The 16,761-nt window shown below is 37.7% G+C and overlaps 1 protein-coding gene across 7 annotated transcripts in view; it reads right to left on the bottom strand.

Annotated features, from left to right (window-relative positions):
• UTRN (utrophin) overlaps positions 1 to 16,761 on the bottom strand; it is a 585,431-nt gene that overhangs the window by 58,760 nt on the left and 509,910 nt on the right. For all 7 annotated transcript variants that reach the window (XM_055134486.1, XM_055134485.1, XM_055134487.1 and 4 more), the window contains 4 exons: positions 15,587 to 15,672; positions 10,229 to 10,386; positions 7,016 to 7,182; positions 2,643 to 2,754 (listed from right to left, as the gene is read on the bottom strand). In XM_055134486.1, coding sequence (XP_054990461.1) covers positions 2,643 to 2,754; positions 7,016 to 7,182; positions 10,229 to 10,386; positions 15,587 to 15,672 — 523 coding nt within the window. The remainder of the gene's footprint in view (positions 1 to 2,642; positions 2,755 to 7,015; positions 7,183 to 10,228; positions 10,387 to 15,586; positions 15,673 to 16,761) is intronic.

Here is a 16,761-nt window from a genome sequence, read left to right as displayed (position 1 = left end):
TGTAGATGATATGATACTATATTTAGAAAATCCTAAAGACTCTCCTAAAAGTTCCTAGAAACAATACATTTGTAAAATGTCAGGCTACAAAATCAACACCCAAACATCCAGGGCTTTTTTCTATACAAGTAATGAAAGAGAAGAAATCGATATATAAAAGAAAAAATCCCATTGACAATAGTGCCTCAAAAAAATCAAGTATCTAGGAATCAGCTTAATTAAGGAGGTGAAGGACCTAATCAAAGAAAATTACAAACAGTACTTCAAGAAATAAGAGAGGACAGGAGGAAATGGAGACACATCCCCTGCTCATGGATAGGGAGGATTAACATTATCAAAAGGACAGTAGTCCCCGCAGCACTGTACAGATTTAATGCAGTCCCTATCAGGATACCCATGACATTCTTCAAAGAAATAGACAAAACACTTCTGAGATCATATGGAACAATAAACCCCCACAAATAGCTAAAGCAATCCCTGGGGAAAAGAAGGTAGGTGGCATTACCTTCTACAACTTCAAACTGTGCTACAAAGCAGTAGTAACTAAAACAGCATGCTATTGGACTAGAAACAGGCCTGAGACTAATGGAACAGAGTTGAATATTCTGTCACAGACTCTCAAATATATTATCACTTAATCTTTGTAAAAGAGCAAGAAATGTGAAGTGGAACCAGGAAAGCCTCTTCAACAAGTGATGCTGGGAAAACTGGATAGCTACCTGCAAAAAAATGAACTCTGACCTCTGTCTAACACCAGGCACAAAAGTCAGATCCAAGTAGTTTAAAAGCCTTAATATCAGACCTGAATCCACAAGGTACAGGGAGGAAAATATAGGCAGAACCCTCCATGACATTGAAGCTAAAGGCATCTTTGAGGATAAAATACCACTGACCAAGCAAGTGGAAACAAACATAAACAAATGGGACTACATCAAACTAAGAAGCATCCATCTGCACCTCAAAAGAAACAGTGTCCAAAATACAGAGAGAGAGTCCACAGAATGGGAATGCATATGTGCCCAATACCCATCAGATAAGGGGTTAATATCCGGGATATGTAAGATATTAGTAGAATTGTACAAGAAAAAACCTCCAACCCCATCAAAAAATGGGGAGAAGAAATGAACAAAAGCTTCCTCAAAAAAGAAATACAAATGGCCAAAAGATACATGAAAAAAAACGCTTTACATCACTAATCATCGAGGAAATGCAAATCAAAACAACAGTGAGATGTCATCTCACACCACAGAGACTAGCACACATCAAAAAGAACAAAAGCAACCAGTCTTGGCGTGGATGTGGGGAGAAGGGGACTCTCTTTCACTGCTGGTGGGAATGCTGACTGGTCCAGCCTCTTTGGAAAACAACATGGACATTCCTTCAAAAACTAGAAATTGAGCTTGCATATAACCCTGCAATACCACTTCTGGGAATATATCCTGAGGTGCAAAAAAAGCACAGTAGAAATGACATCTGCACCTGTATGTTCATTGAAGCATCGTTCACAATAGCTAGAATCTGGAAACAACCCAAGTGCTCGAGAACAGACGACCAGTTAAAGAAACTTTGGTACATCTACACAATGGAATACTATGCAGCTGTTAAGGGAGATGAAGTCATGAAATTTATTTATAAGTGGATGGTCATGGAGAGTATCATGCTAAGTGAAATGAGTCAGAAAGAGAGGGACAGACATAGAATGACTGCACTCATTTGTGGAATATAAAGTAGCATACTATGAGACTGACACCCAAGGACAGCAGAGACAAGGACCAGGAAGACTGCGCTATGGTTAGAAGCCTGCCTTTTGACTAGGGGGAAGAAGGCAGCTGAAACGGAGCAGGAATCACTAAGTCAATGATGGCTGGCAGGATCATTCGGGATGGGAGATATGTGCTGAAAGTAGATAAAGGACCAAATGTGAGAGTCTCTCAGTATCAGTATTGCAAACCACAATAACCAAAAGTAGAGAGAGAGTATGAGGGAAATTGTCTGCCATAGAGGCAGGGGGAGGGTTGGGAGGGGGGGAATACTGGGGACATTGGTGGTGGAAGATGAACACTGGTGGAGGGGCAGGCGTTCCATCATTGAATGACTGAAACTCAATCATGAAAGCTTTGTAATTGTATTGCATGGTTATTCAATTAAAAATAATAAATAAATGATGTGGCTGGAGTGATAGCACAGTGGGTAGGGCTTTTGCCTTGCAAGCAGCCAACCCGGGTTTGATTCCCAGTATCCCATCTGGTCCCTGGAGCACTGTCAGAAGTGATTCCTGAGTGCAGAGCCAGGAGTGACCCCTGTGCATCACTGAATATGACCCCAAAAGCTAAAAATAAATTAATTAATTAACAATAATAATAATAAATAAATGAAAGCAAGTATGCTCCTTTAATATATCAAGGTTTACTCATAACAAAAAGTTTAAAATTTAATACAGGTGTAAACAATATATAAAACTTATTTTATAAAAAGATCAGTTTAAAAAAATTTAGCATTGATTAATTTGCTAAAAATGGAATAATGGAAGAATTTTTTTCAGAAGAAAATGTTATTTCATGATGCTGGATAATAGTAGACAGTACTTAATTCAACAACAACAAATTAAAAACAAAGACCCCAAACTGTGGCTTAGTACTTACAGGTATACAATATTCCACCATTGGATAATGTAATTTGTGGCCTTTTGCTGTTCGACCAGAAAAAAAGCAACTCTGGCAGACGTCATAGTTAAAGTGCTTTAAGCTTCTATACCTAGAGAGAAGAAAAAAACACGGCATGCATGACTGTTATTTAATCGAAATCAATCATTTGTAACAAAGAATTTCATTCATCCAAATCACTGCGGAAACAAAAGGTATACTGGCTACCTATGAGGAATCAGTTTAGCATCTTAGCTCCCTATTAGAAAAAAGGAATTCTGAAGTTAACAAAGAAAACTAATGAAAACACTTCCAAATAAAAAACAAACAAATGAAAAAAATGAGCAAATTCTGAGAACTGTTTGGCATGTCAAGACAAAGATTTGTTACATAATACTTCCCATAATGTCTACATATGAATGCAAATGGTAGAAAAGTAAAAAAGGGCCTATTTATTAGCTTAACACATCAAATACCAAAATATGAATTATGCCATTGATAAGAAACGGAGCTCAAAGTTGTCACCTGAAGGAATTATGTTGTTCACAGTGATCATTTTTATATTGGTCATTATAAAATGGGTAAAAATTTCCTCCTGTCATCCTGTTGCTCATTGATTAGTTCGAGCGGGTACCAGTAACGTCTCTCATTGAGAGACTTATTATTGTTACTGTTTTTGGCATATCCAATACACACGGGTAGCTTGCCAGGCTCTGCCGCACAGGATAGATACTCTCGGTAGCTTGCCGGGCTCTCCGAGAGGGGCCGAGGAATGAACTCGGGTCAGTCGCGTGAAAGGCGGATGCCCAACCGCTGTGCTATAAAAATAAAAACACTGACCAGAATGCATTCTGCAATGGAAACAACTTTCAAGCTCATATAAAAATGAGATGGCGCAGGGCTGGAGAGTTACTCCAGGAGATAAGGCACATGCCGGGTACACAGATGATTCTGTTTTAATCCCGGGCTCCATGTGGTTCTCTGAGCGCCACTGGGAACAATTTCCAAGCACAGAGTTGAGAATAGTCCCTGTGCATCATAGGAATAGCCCTCCCCCCCTTCCAGACAGTAAGAAAAATTACTTAATAGACTAATTGATTAAAGTAACGAAGGTAAACCTCAGTTTTCAATTACCAAATCTTAGGGAAGAAAAAAGTCTAGGTTTCAAGTTTCTCTGGTTCTGAGTGGAAATCACCACTTAGACGCTTCTACTGAACTGGTCATGGTGAAGAACATAAATATAATCAAGACTACAGAAATGATTTAAAATTTGAGAACTGTATTGGGGTGAGAGTGGTCAGCCTGTGTTGCGCCTGATCTAAGGAGGGATGGCTTTCAGTTTTTCACCACTGAGTAAAATGTTTGCTGTGGACTTTGGTAAATGGCTAGAGCTGTGTTGATGAAAATTCCTTCCATTCCCATTTTATTGAGGAGATTTTTTTTTATCATGAACCGAGTATTTGATCTTGGATGTTTTCTCTGTGTCTTCTAATATGATCATATGAATTCTATTCTTTATTGTATTGGTGTGGTGTATTTTGTCAATTGACGTGTGTATATTAAACCATTCTTGTTTAAAATTCACCCCCTGGATGAATCCTACTTAATCATGTTGTATGATCATTTGGATGTATTGCTAGATTTACTTGCTAATATTTTCTTGAGGATCTTTGCATCTATTTTATCAAGGATATGGGCCCATAATTCTCCTTTTCAATGATGTCTGTCCACTTTTGGTATCAGGGTAATGTTTGCCATATGGAAATAGGGAGAATTACTGTTTCATCAGCTTTCTTAAAGAACCTGAAAATAGGAATAGGTCTTGCTTGAAAGTGTGAAATAACTAGTAAAGCCATCTAGGGCTGGAATTTTGCTTTGGGGTGGACTTTTGACTACCATTCAATTTGCAAGGGCAATTAGTGAGGGGGGAGGGAGAGAGAGGTGAGAGAGAGAGAAATAGAGAGCGAGAAGAAAGGAGAGGGAGAGAGAAGTGCAGGCTGGAGATGGAGGGAATTGTGGGTGGGTAGGAGGGAAACTGGGAATATTGGGAAAACTGGGCAATGTACACTGGTGGAGTGTTGGAACTGATATGACTGAAACCTAATCATGAACAGCTTTGTAATGGTGATTCAGTAAAATAAATTAAAAATTTTTAAAAATGATAGGCTTGGATGGTAAAGTGGCAGGCTACAAAATTAACACACAGAAATCCATGGCTTTCTATATGTAAATGATAAAATAAAGAAGAGAATTTTAAAAATCAACAATGCCAATAACAATTCCTTCTTGAGTACCGTATTTCATAGTTTTCTTTGCATATATCTTTTACCTGTTCTGTTAAGCTAGTTCCTAGGTACCTGACTTCTGAGCCACAGTTGTTAACACCTCTACCATCTTTCTAAAGCCCTTTTATTCTCATGACTTTGTGCTCCTTAAGAATGTCCCCTATGCTTCTTTCCTCTTCCTCTTCTCTTCAGTTCAGATTTCTGCCAACTATCTGCATGCATTATACAGGTATTTCCACTCAAAAGAATAGTTCAATAACAGCTCAATAAACAGTTCACTAGTACTTTGGGGCTTAGCTACTAGCCTACCAGTGAACTTGTAGTAATCAGAAAAACAACTACCATTTATTTATTGAATATCTGCTCTTTTGACAAGAACTGCCCCTAGTCATTTTCCATGCACTATAACTGCTTTTGTGAGGAAACCCTCATAAAAATGAAAGTTGAAGAAACCCAGGTTCCAGAAACAACTTACCAAAGACTCACAGTGAAATAGTAAACCAAGGATGCTAACCTCAGTAGTCTGATACCAGAGTCAGTTCTCAATCCACAGCCTACAACATATCCTTCTACAGACTTGATGGCTAATCATTAGCACATCACATCTTTGTGTTAGGAACATCTACACAGGCATTTTACATCAATCCTCCAAACTCACCACCTACTCTGTTCTCCCTTTCTAACTATTCTTTCCTATTTCCATGAAATATTTCATCTTTATTAAAAGGCAAAGAGAGTAATGTAAATATTCAAGGACCCACATCTCAACTTTGTTAAGTGCTAATATTGTCCTACAGCTGGTTTCAGTTATTTTCTATTTAAGAAAGAACACTTTATGGGATACTAAAGCTGTCAAACACTTTTGTTCTTTATGGCATATGGTCTAATCCTTCACTCCAAGGCTTCATAAATCCGGCCCCTCATCACATCTTTAGGAATTGCAATGTTCACACATGACAGGTTTTATATAAACTGACCTCTTCCGCAATTAGTTAAACTAGATATTTCCCATGGTGCCACAATAAATTTTACATCCAGTATAGTATTTTTGTTTTATCAATATCCCCAATCAATTGTTCTACACAGTACATTATAATTTCTCCTGAATGGCAAATATCTCTTCTAAAAACCTAATCTCCTTTCTTATAGATATTGATTAAGAATATGAACTCCAGAGTCAAAAGAACTTGATTTACATCCCAACTTTTGTCTCTGTACTGGGTATGTAGCTATGGGAAAATTGCCTACTATTTAAGTCTTAGTTATTTTATGTATAAAGACTACAGCCATGTCATTAAGTAATATTTTGTCAACACTGCTTTGCTTATAATCATGGTTTTCCATCAATAACTTTTAGGATTCTATCAATCTTATAATGTATTTTATAAGTAGCAGGGCTGAAAATGCAACATATTTCAGCACAGTCCTAAACCTACAAATCTGATTCTGTTTACATGACTGTACAGCACTGACCAGAGCTTCTTAAATGAAGGTGAACCATATGCTTGATCATCTTGCTAAACTTAACAGAAACAATGCAAAGTTAATTGATTACTCCTCAAAGTATTATTTCCTGCATTCAGAATTTTATTCTGAAAATCTTCAGACTCCTACCAGTTTTTTCCTGTCAGGGTCATTTGTGTATTAAAAGACATGCAATGAAAATTTCTGCAATCCATGTGAGAAGAAATTCAGAAAAATCTCTAAGTCTCTGGCAGAGCTGTACACATAATAACAATAATGAAATGAACTTCATGAGGTGGCTGTAGAAGGACGTGACCTTTTTCAGTGAGTAGATTATCATGAGCATCTCCTGTACTAAAGTGGGTAACCCACCCAAATGGGGATGCAGGGAACGGGATGATGGTCATACACAGAGATTTTGCAAACAGAACAGAAAACAGTTGGCTGCCACCATTGATCTTTTTTTTTTTTTTTTTGGCTTTCTGAGTCACAACGGGCAATGCTCAGAGGTTACTCCTGTCTCTGCACTCGAAGATACTGGGGATCGAACAGGGTGGCTGTTTGCAAAGCAAATGCTGTACATGCTGTCCTATTGCCCCAGCCCCCAGTGGTCATAGGTCTTACCTGAACCCAACAATTGGACATTCTTTACAGATGTTGCATTTGGCCTGATGTTTTGCAGTCTCAGCTGCTGCCACTCGATGTAAAACTGGCAACCAAACCATAGACTGTGGTTCCAGACGCATCCAATCTATAAACTCTTTCACACTTATCTCTGGCTTGTTGTTATTCTGGTAAAGAAAGAAACATATTAAATGTGAGTAAAATTTCTTCACTCAACAGAAGGTCAAAGGGATAATCCAGAGTTTTGTTGTGTGCCTTGCATGAAACTGACCCCAGTTATTCCTGGTACCCCATGGTCCCTTGAGCATCACAGGATACTGCAGACATGATCACTGTTAGGGTGGCCCATGTAATTCCTGGCATGATAAGGCACTAGGCTGGGAGGGGTATGTGAGTACCACTTCAGAAACTCATCCTCCACAAATGGAGGAAAATGTGGCTTCATCCTTGAAAACCTATATAGAATTCAAAGGACTGTTATAGAACTCTAGGTCAGCTAACTCAGAGAATATTCTTTAAGGAAGCACCTCGACCAAGGCTACCAGGTGAGCAACACAAGTGAAAAGGCTTGTGAACACCAAAACCAACCATGTGTGAACCTGGTCATGGCAAAAACAACAACAAAAAGGGAATAGGAGTGGAGTGTAAGACAAAACCCAAACCATACAATTCAAAGAACTTGTCTGTTTTGCATAATTGCTGGAATCCCATAAATTCACGGAGTGCTGCAAAACTTTTGTGTAAGACATACTGACTTTCATCAGCAGCCTGATGGTGACTCAGACCTCCCGATACCCCAAGATTGCCGCTGTGCCTTTGGCTGGACTCCAACAACTTGGGGTCAAGTTTACAAAAGTTAGGTATGTGGGAGCCACAGCCACAAACCACCTCCGGCTCAGCTATACAAGCTCATTTATTGGTCTTATTTCAGAGACCCATAAATCTCAAAAGAGATCAAGAGCTGCAATTAGGGCTGGCGCGGTGCACTATGGACAGGCAGGTGCACCCTGCAGGGCATATGCCAATAGTTCTATTTCTCTGGGAAATATGGAAGGGCCATGATCTGGAGACATACAAAAGAATCTCCAAACCAAGCAACTTGCTGCAGAGATTTCTCCAGGCCCTAATTATCCAAAATTTTAGAATTTCAGGAGCATGTGGCATCTCTCGCAGCTGTGCAACATCTTATGCTATTTAGAAAAAGTAATACAAAAGAAAGTATGGGGGAGATTGTCTGCCATAGAGGCAGAGGGAGGGGCGAGATTGGTGGGGGATACCGGAAAACTTGGTGGTGGAAGATGTGCATTGGTGGAGGGTTGGGTGATTGATCAACGTATGATTGAAACTCAAACAGGAAAGCTTTGTAACTGTGCCTCACAGTGATTAAAAAAATAATAATAATAATTAAAAAAAAGACATACTGGCTTCACAACTGGAAGGCCATTAAAAATGCTAAATAAAACTCTAGTAACTGTGTCTTGCTCCAGTTCTATTTAATATCAGACTGAGAGTGATCACATTGCATGTGCCTTGCAGGATTTTCAAATTTATCACGGCGGCAAGTTTTATGAAACTTCTGGTGCCTCTACAATCCTAATACTGAAATTTTTCACACTTGCAAAGTTAAATTTGTACCGATATTCCTTGCCTGCTGCTGTCAAGGTCATTCTATGATCTAGCACATGTGAGAATCATATTTAGAATTCTCCTTTGATACTTTTTTGTATTTCTAAAATAAGAAAAGAGCCATTACAAAATGTAATAACCCATAACATCAATTCTCCTTACTAACATGGTGTAAGCAATTTGTTTATATTTCCTCTGCAATGATAAATCACTGGATAAGCTTTGGCAACATATCTGCCTGCTTGTTTTTTTTTATTTATTTAATTTTTTATTAGTGAATCACTGTGAGGTACAGTTACAAACTTATGAACTTTCATGTTTGCATTTCAGTCATACAGTGATCGTTTACCCATCCCTCCAACAGTGCCCATTCTCCTCCATCAATGTTCCCAGTATCCCTCCCACCACCCCCACCCCAACCCCCACCACCCCACCCTGCCTCTGTGCCAGCGCATTCCTTTTCTGCTTGTTTTTTTATGTGTATGTATAACATCAATAGTAACATTTTAAAATAATTTCTATATATACTAAGCATTAGAAAATAAACTGATTTTGCTATTTTACATTTCTAGCCTAGATTGGTGCAAATTTTTGTATATCATTCTTCATTTATATGTAGGTAGATAAAGAAATTATTTTAATGGTTTCTTTTATTTCTATTAAAAATCATGCCTACAAGGAAGTCTGGGTATTTTTGTCCATAAAACAAATATTTATTAAGTAGTTAAATCCAAGGCATTTGCACATAGAGATACAACAAGAGAAGGACAATCAAGCCTTGTTCATGATCTAGAAAAAAAAACACATTCAACAACCAATTATTGATTGGTTTATACATGGACTAGTATTTATAATGAATGTTGTGAAGACAGAGGAGTTTCAGGTGGATACAGGAAGGAAACATAGTTTATCTGACGGAAGCAGAGAAGGATTTTTTCAGAGGAAATTAGTGTGAAGGGAGGATCTCAAGAACGAACAAAGCTTAGCAGTAGGAAGGTTAGTGGTTGGAGAATGAGAGAAGACCATCTGAACAGAAGACAGTTTCCATGGCACTGACGTGGGAATAACGATGTGAAATTGTGATTGAAAAACAGAGAGCCAGGGGACAAGTGACAAAATCAATGAGAGTGGAAAAGGGTAGGGGTTGGAGCGATAGCACAGCGGGTAGGGCGTTTGCCTTGTGCTCGGCCGACCCGGGTTCGAATCCCAGCATCCCATATAGTCCCCTGAGCACCGCCAGGAGTAATTCCTGAGTGTAGAACCAGGAATAACCCCTGTGCATCGCCTGGTGTGACTCAAAAAGAAAAAAAAAAAAGAAAAAAAGAAAAAAAAAAGAGAGTGGACAAGGGTAGGGCCAAACCACGACAACCGAATAACACATGCTAAAGATGTTTCATCTGAAGCATGTCGAGGCTCTTGGAGGAAGCTGCCATCCCTCCAATCAAGGTGCTTTAAGAAGTAACACACAAACGTTACACAGGAACCCAACTTCCTTCACCACTTGTTCTAGCCCAAGTTTCATTTCTTAGAACAGACTCCATAAAGTCCCCCCACCTCCCAACCGCCTCTGGCCCTGATGCCGCTTACCTGTTGGAAGCAACTTCGGACACTGGGTTCAATATTACTGCCCCCAAAGGCAGCCACTTCCCCCAGCTGTCGAGGAATCTGGATGGCATCATGAAGTAACAGGCCCAGCTGCCTCTGGTCACACATTTCTGTAGGTCCCGCCACTTCATTAAAGAGATCTGCAGGAAGAGCAGTGAGGTTAATTTCTACCTGCTTGCAGTGTTCTCTTCTGGAAGATTTATTGGTTGGGTAGATTGCACAATGCAGATAAGAAACAAATCCAGAGTGCTAGCAATCAGAGTAGCTGTCTCCCGAATCCCAACAAACTTTATATTGTTCATGTTCGCAATTAGAAAGCGATTAGCTACATGCTTCTTAAAGATAACCTACTTTTATTTATTTTGGGATTTGGAGCAATTATCTTATTTTTATATGTCATCAGATATAAATAGGGCAATTAACACAAATTTCCTTTTTATAAACGTGCAATAAATGCGTGTGTTCATGGTCTCAATAAGGTCTTCCTCTGAGAAAAAAGTAAGTAATTAAAGGAATAAATGTACCAGTGATAGAAAATCTTTAAATTTTAACAGCTTTGTTTACCAACTTTTTGAATTCACTCTTAAATATTCTTCTCTCTCTCTCTATATATATATGTATATATATACATATATATGCAGACATTTACTTATTTTAATGATTTCTATATTCAATACTACTTTATTAAACACTGAAAAATATAAGCAAACTCTTTTTGTCAGCTCAACTAGTGTCTCTTTATTAGCTTTTAAGTTATTTTTGTATTATCTCAGTTCCAGCAACAAAATGCACTAATAAAAATTTAAGGGACTTATTAACAAAAACTATCTGTATGCATTCACAGTTCTTAGGTCTTTTCACTTCTTTTTTTAGAAGGAAGTCTTTTGTTTTATAATTTTCTTGATCCAGCCAAATAAAAACTCTCCTTTCCAGAACTATCTTATCTTTTATTCATCATCTGCAATAATTTGGAGTTTAATATTATTACAATATTTCAGCAATAAGGATAATATACTTAAATAAGTGGAACTTGGGTGAAATTCCAAATAAGATCAATCCACTCATTTACAGAAATGAATACTTCCTGGAAAGAAATTTCCAAGTTCTAAAAATTCTGAATTATGCAAATTCTAAATGTTTTTCATATAAATTTTTCTGAAGCCAGAAGGAAGTAAAGCAAATATTTATGGAATAACCCCACCCCAACATTTCCAAACACTAGCCAATGTATGAACATCAGTTTAAAACATACTATTCCCTGGGATATTCTTTTACGGAACAGGGTTAGATTCAACACTATGAACAGTGAGTTTTACAATACTAGACAAACTCATTGATACGACATAATAATAATAATAATGATAATAATAAGACTATGACTGTAATTTAATCATACATAGGGAAAGCAAATTCAACTAAGATAAATTTAATTTTTATTTATAACTTGTTGACTTAAAAAAATTGCTTACGGTTCTACTGGTTTCTTTTCATGTTCTCAAACTAAATAGCCAAATATTTACTTAGGGTTCATATAACAGTGGCCAGTTAAACCCCAGTGCTGGGAAGAGACCATTTAGGCAGATAAACAATTTCAATGTAATTGTACAATATCTTTATAGAGAAGCACAAATTTTCAATGAGATTATCCATGACCAATTTTCCTCTCTAGAGGCAGACCAAATTAAGCCACAATTAAGGTAAAGTTACAATTAACACACACACATAAATTGCTTAAATATTCTGACTTTTTTAAAAATTCTTCTGCAAGTCCATATTCCCAGAGTATAATCAGATAAAGCAGGGAATGTCAGGCAGATGTGAGCACGGGTCAGAGGAAAGACAATCTAAAACTCTATTTCCCATTAATCAGCATAGAAGAGATAGGAAAAGGACATAAAAGAAATGTGCATTTAGTGAGGAAGATTCACCCAGACACAAGCAGGAGGACAGGATATTGCTACAACCTAATCAAGGGATGTTATCAGGAGAGGAAACACACACACACACACACACACACACACACACACACACACACACACACACACACAAAGGGATCAGCAGGGTAAGACTCCGACATTAGTCTTCACCAAAATCAATGTTCAGCTGACACCAACTGACCCAGCACAGCACATCTGCCCCTGAGCTTGACGAGCAAATTGTCTTGAATATTAATTCTAACAAAGGAAATAATCATGCGGAAGTGTTCTGAAGCATTTCACTGGGGAAATCAAAACTGGAATCAGGGTTGCTAACAACCTCGAAGTGAAAAACAAGCCCCCAGAAGATTAACTGCAACTCAATATATACTGGAAACATTCAGAGAAAAGATTTCAGCCCAAGAGACTTCTTTTTTAATTAGTCCCTAAAATGTCATTTTCCCATGGATTAAAATAAATATCACATTTCCCCCCGCCCCGCTTAATTTCTGGGCCACACTCAGCAGTGCCCAGGGCTTAGTTTTGGCTCTGAGCTCAGGGATCACTCCTAGAGGGCTCAGGGTACCACCTGGGGTGCTGGAGCTCAAACCCAGGTTGGCCCCATGAAGGCAAGTGCCCTCCCCACTGTCCTATCCTTCTGGCTCAATGTGATAAAAGTTTTTATTGCATTCTGTCCATCCATTGCTATCATCTGAAAGTCCCATGCTGAATGAGAGCACTGTCTCTAGATTTCTCTAGAAAGTGCTAAAACACCTTTATTTGAAAGATTCTGCATTTCATAAATAAGTCAGAAGGTATCTGTCTACATAAAGGACATTGTTTTTATGTCATAATCTGTTGCATTTGCTTTTTGCCTCTATACCAAGGTTTTTCAAAGTGGGTAATACTGTCTGCCTCCTGGGGATTTCTGGATAAGTTAAGTGATAGTGGGGTTTGAAGTCTTGGATACAACTGTGGGAGGCACTTTATGCTTGTTCACTCAAAGAAGGCAGATCTCCAGAGGGCACTGAGTGATTTTTTTAAACAGGGGAGGTGGTAGGCCAAATAAATCTGAATAAATCTGGAAACCTAACTCTATGCCTACAATCAAGATGTCATAATTCTTCCTACTGATAACGGATTCCTCTCTGATAATAACTTGGAAAAAAATAAAGAGAATGAAACACTGACCTAAGAAAATGGACCACCTTTTTAAAGATGTCTGATAAACTCTGAGGCTGCATTGGCATTCATTTCAAATTAAATTAAGAGCTAGGTTTTACTTTCAGAGTCCTACAACTTTTAAAGGATAAATTAAAGGACCAGAGCTACAGGACACAGGTAGGGCATGGGTTCAACAGCGGAGCTGGGTTCCATCCCCAGCATCTCATATGGTCTGAGACCACTCTATGGTCAAGAGTGATCCCTGAGTGCAGAGCCAGGAGTAAGCTCTGAGCACTGCTGGGTGTGGCCCAAAAACATGAAAAACAAAAACCAAAAAACACATGATAAAACATGTCCTTTAAACTTTCATACAATGAAGGCTTCATTAATACCTCCCCTTTTTTTCAATCCAGAAATAATATTCTTAGCTCTGAAAATTACATCTTTTGACAATTAAGAAGCAAAGGGTGGTTTAATTTCTTGATAAATCAAGTGTCCCCAAACAAAAGCCTTTTTCTACATGGTTTTCTATGTTCTGACGCTATAGAGAAACCTTATCTCCTGGTCTATAATCATCTTTTCACTCTATACAAATCCCTTTTCACTGTGTCAAACTGTAAGAAAAAAAAAACAAGCCATCATCAGCTAGACCTAAAATTAAATATCAAAGAATCCCACAGCCATTTCAGAGAATAAACTATGTTTTTAAATGTATCCATGTGTGTGGTCACATAAAATACAAACTTAACTAAGTGTGCAGGACTTGAAATCAAATATCCCCCCTCTTTTGCGTATCTCCACATTCCTGAAATACCTCCTCCTCAAATATAAGACTACATGTGTAATGCACCATCTGCGAATAAAGATGCAGGACCTAGTTACTTACATTTCAGAGACAAAAATTTAAGACTTTAGAATCATTAAGAATTTGGAGATAGAGAAATTGCTGACATTTTCCCCCAAAATTGATATTTTTAGGGACTGAAGCGATAGTACAGTGGGTAGGGTGTTTGCCTTGCACACAGCTGACCCAGATTCGATTCCTGGCATCCCATATGGTCCTCTGAGCACCGCCAAGAGTAACTCCTGAGTGCAGAGGCAGAAGTAACCCCTGAGCATTGCTGGGTATAACCCAAAAAGAAAAAACAATTGATATTGTTAGGGGTCTTGCACATATGCCCAGTCCATGTGGGGCTGGAGTGATAGCACAGTGGGTAGGGCATTTGCCTTGCACGTGGCTGACCTGGGTTTGGTATCACTCCTACATGGCAGAGCCTGGCAAGCTACCCATGGCATATTCAATATGCCAAAAACAGTAACAACAAGTCTCACAATGGAGACAGTACTGGTGCCTGCTCGAAAAAATTGATGAACAACGGGACAACAGTGCTATTGTGCTTGCACATTTGATTCCTATATGCTTTCAAAGCAAGTTTCATTAACCTCATTTGTTAGTAATGAAAAATTTGTACATTCTAGCTTCTTAAACTGTGAGATATGAGTAACATTATTTCTTGGTTGAGAGCCCTTCATGGTACCAGAAAACATTCAGCCACTGAGGGTGTAGCTGAGATCTGAAAGCAGGCAGGTGATCTTGGCTCCCAAGGCTGACTCCTTTCAAATGTCATGATACCCTTGCTTAATGACAGCTGGAGGCACATCAAATATAATAGAAAAACAGAAATGCTTCATTGCTTATTGTCTCACACAATAAAATACCATTATTTAAATATATCTAGTCATCCTAGATCACTGAATTTAGCACTGAAATTATTCAAAATTCTAGAATAAAGAATAACAAAAAAAGGTTTTAGTCTATCTTCATGTTTTTCAGCATTAGAAGTTACAGAAATAGAAAAATCTTGGTCTTCAGTGTAAGAAAAGAAGATTATCCAATTGTAGTCCAGCAATATGCTGATTCTGAAGTTTTTAATTGATTTAAGCATTTTTTAAAAGCTGGAAAATAGACATTATAATGTCTGTAGAATGAGGAAATTATTCTTACATCCAGATGAGGTTTAATGTTTAGTCAGCTTTCTCTCCATCAAGGCACCTTACTTTTGATCCTGTATTCAGCTTTCATTTCTTCTGAGTCCCCAGTTCTCTACAGTAATATCTTTGTATAACCTAATACAGAGTAAGATTCTTTTGTTTGTTTAAGGGAATTGTAGATACTGGCAAATCACATGAAGTAAATCTCCAGTTATTATCACAACTAACTCAAAGTCCTATTAGTTTATACAAGAAAGGTTTTACATACATCTGTACTTTTCTTCTAGGAGACCTTTGGAGAGAGAGATTAACCCAATCTTCAGACTTTGCACTCGTATTTTTCCAGTCCGACCCCTGAAATGGAAGAATCACAATGAGATTCAATCATTTAAAAATACAGAAAGTATAAACAAAAATTTATTGAAGGTAAATCCTTAAAATTAGTAAACAGAAAAGATGCTATTTTAAAATTCATTGTTAACAATTGGTGCCAAATTCATATATAATTTTATGACATACATATTTATGTGTATTTTATTTTATTATTATTATTATTTTTTTGCCTTTTTGGGTCACACCCAGCATTTCTCAGGAGTTAGTCCTGGCTCTGCACTCAGGAATTACTCCTGGTGGTGCTTGGGGGCCCATAGGGGATGCTGGGGATTGAACCCAGGTCAGCCACGTGCAAGGCAAAGACCCTACTATCACTCTGGCCCCTATTATGTGTATTTTATTTTGGATCACACCTGGTGACACTCGGGGTCTTATGCCCAGCAGGGCTCTGGGCACAAATGCTGTGCCAAGAATTGAACCAAGATCAGCTACATATAAGGCAAGTGTGCACCCAACTATATACAAATATGGCCCTCAGGACATATTTTAATCATTGTTTTAACCTAGTCTAAAAGAAATATGGCATAAAGCAATTTTACATACAACACATGAAAAGGGAAGAACAAATGAAGACAATTGAAAATAATAACTGCAAAGCAAAAAGAATATCAATTTTATAAATACAAGTCATGTAAATCTATCCACTAAAATGCAAGAGTCAAAATGATAGCTATAGCTGTGTAATATGCATATGATAAAGCAAGGAAGTTGTATAATTATGTATCTCAAAACATATGTAAGAAAACTGGAAAATTATATACTGAGAACTTATAACTAGTTGAATACTTAAAAACTTATGCTCTTCTCTAATTTTGGTCTGTGTTAGTGAATTTTTTATAAATTTACCATCAAATTATAACAGTCAATCTTAAGCAGGTGTATAATCTTTACTTTGGTAAGTACAAAATTATAATTAAACATAAAGCTAACTAATCAGCACTTGGAAACTCAAACTATGTGAATGACAATTTTAATTTAACTTAGAGCAGAAGAAAATTTCTTTTTAAAGCAGTATAGTCTTTATTCCATCATTCATTAAAAAATTGAGTT

This window comes from Sorex araneus, chromosome 4 (genome assembly GCF_027595985.1).
Source record: "Sorex araneus isolate mSorAra2 chromosome 4, mSorAra2.pri, whole genome shotgun sequence".
NCBI classification, from domain to species: Eukaryota; Metazoa; Chordata; class Mammalia; order Eulipotyphla; family Soricidae; genus Sorex; species Sorex araneus.
The sequence above is the reverse complement of the archived record's forward strand: the minus strand, read 5'-3'. Positions and strand labels throughout refer to the sequence as shown.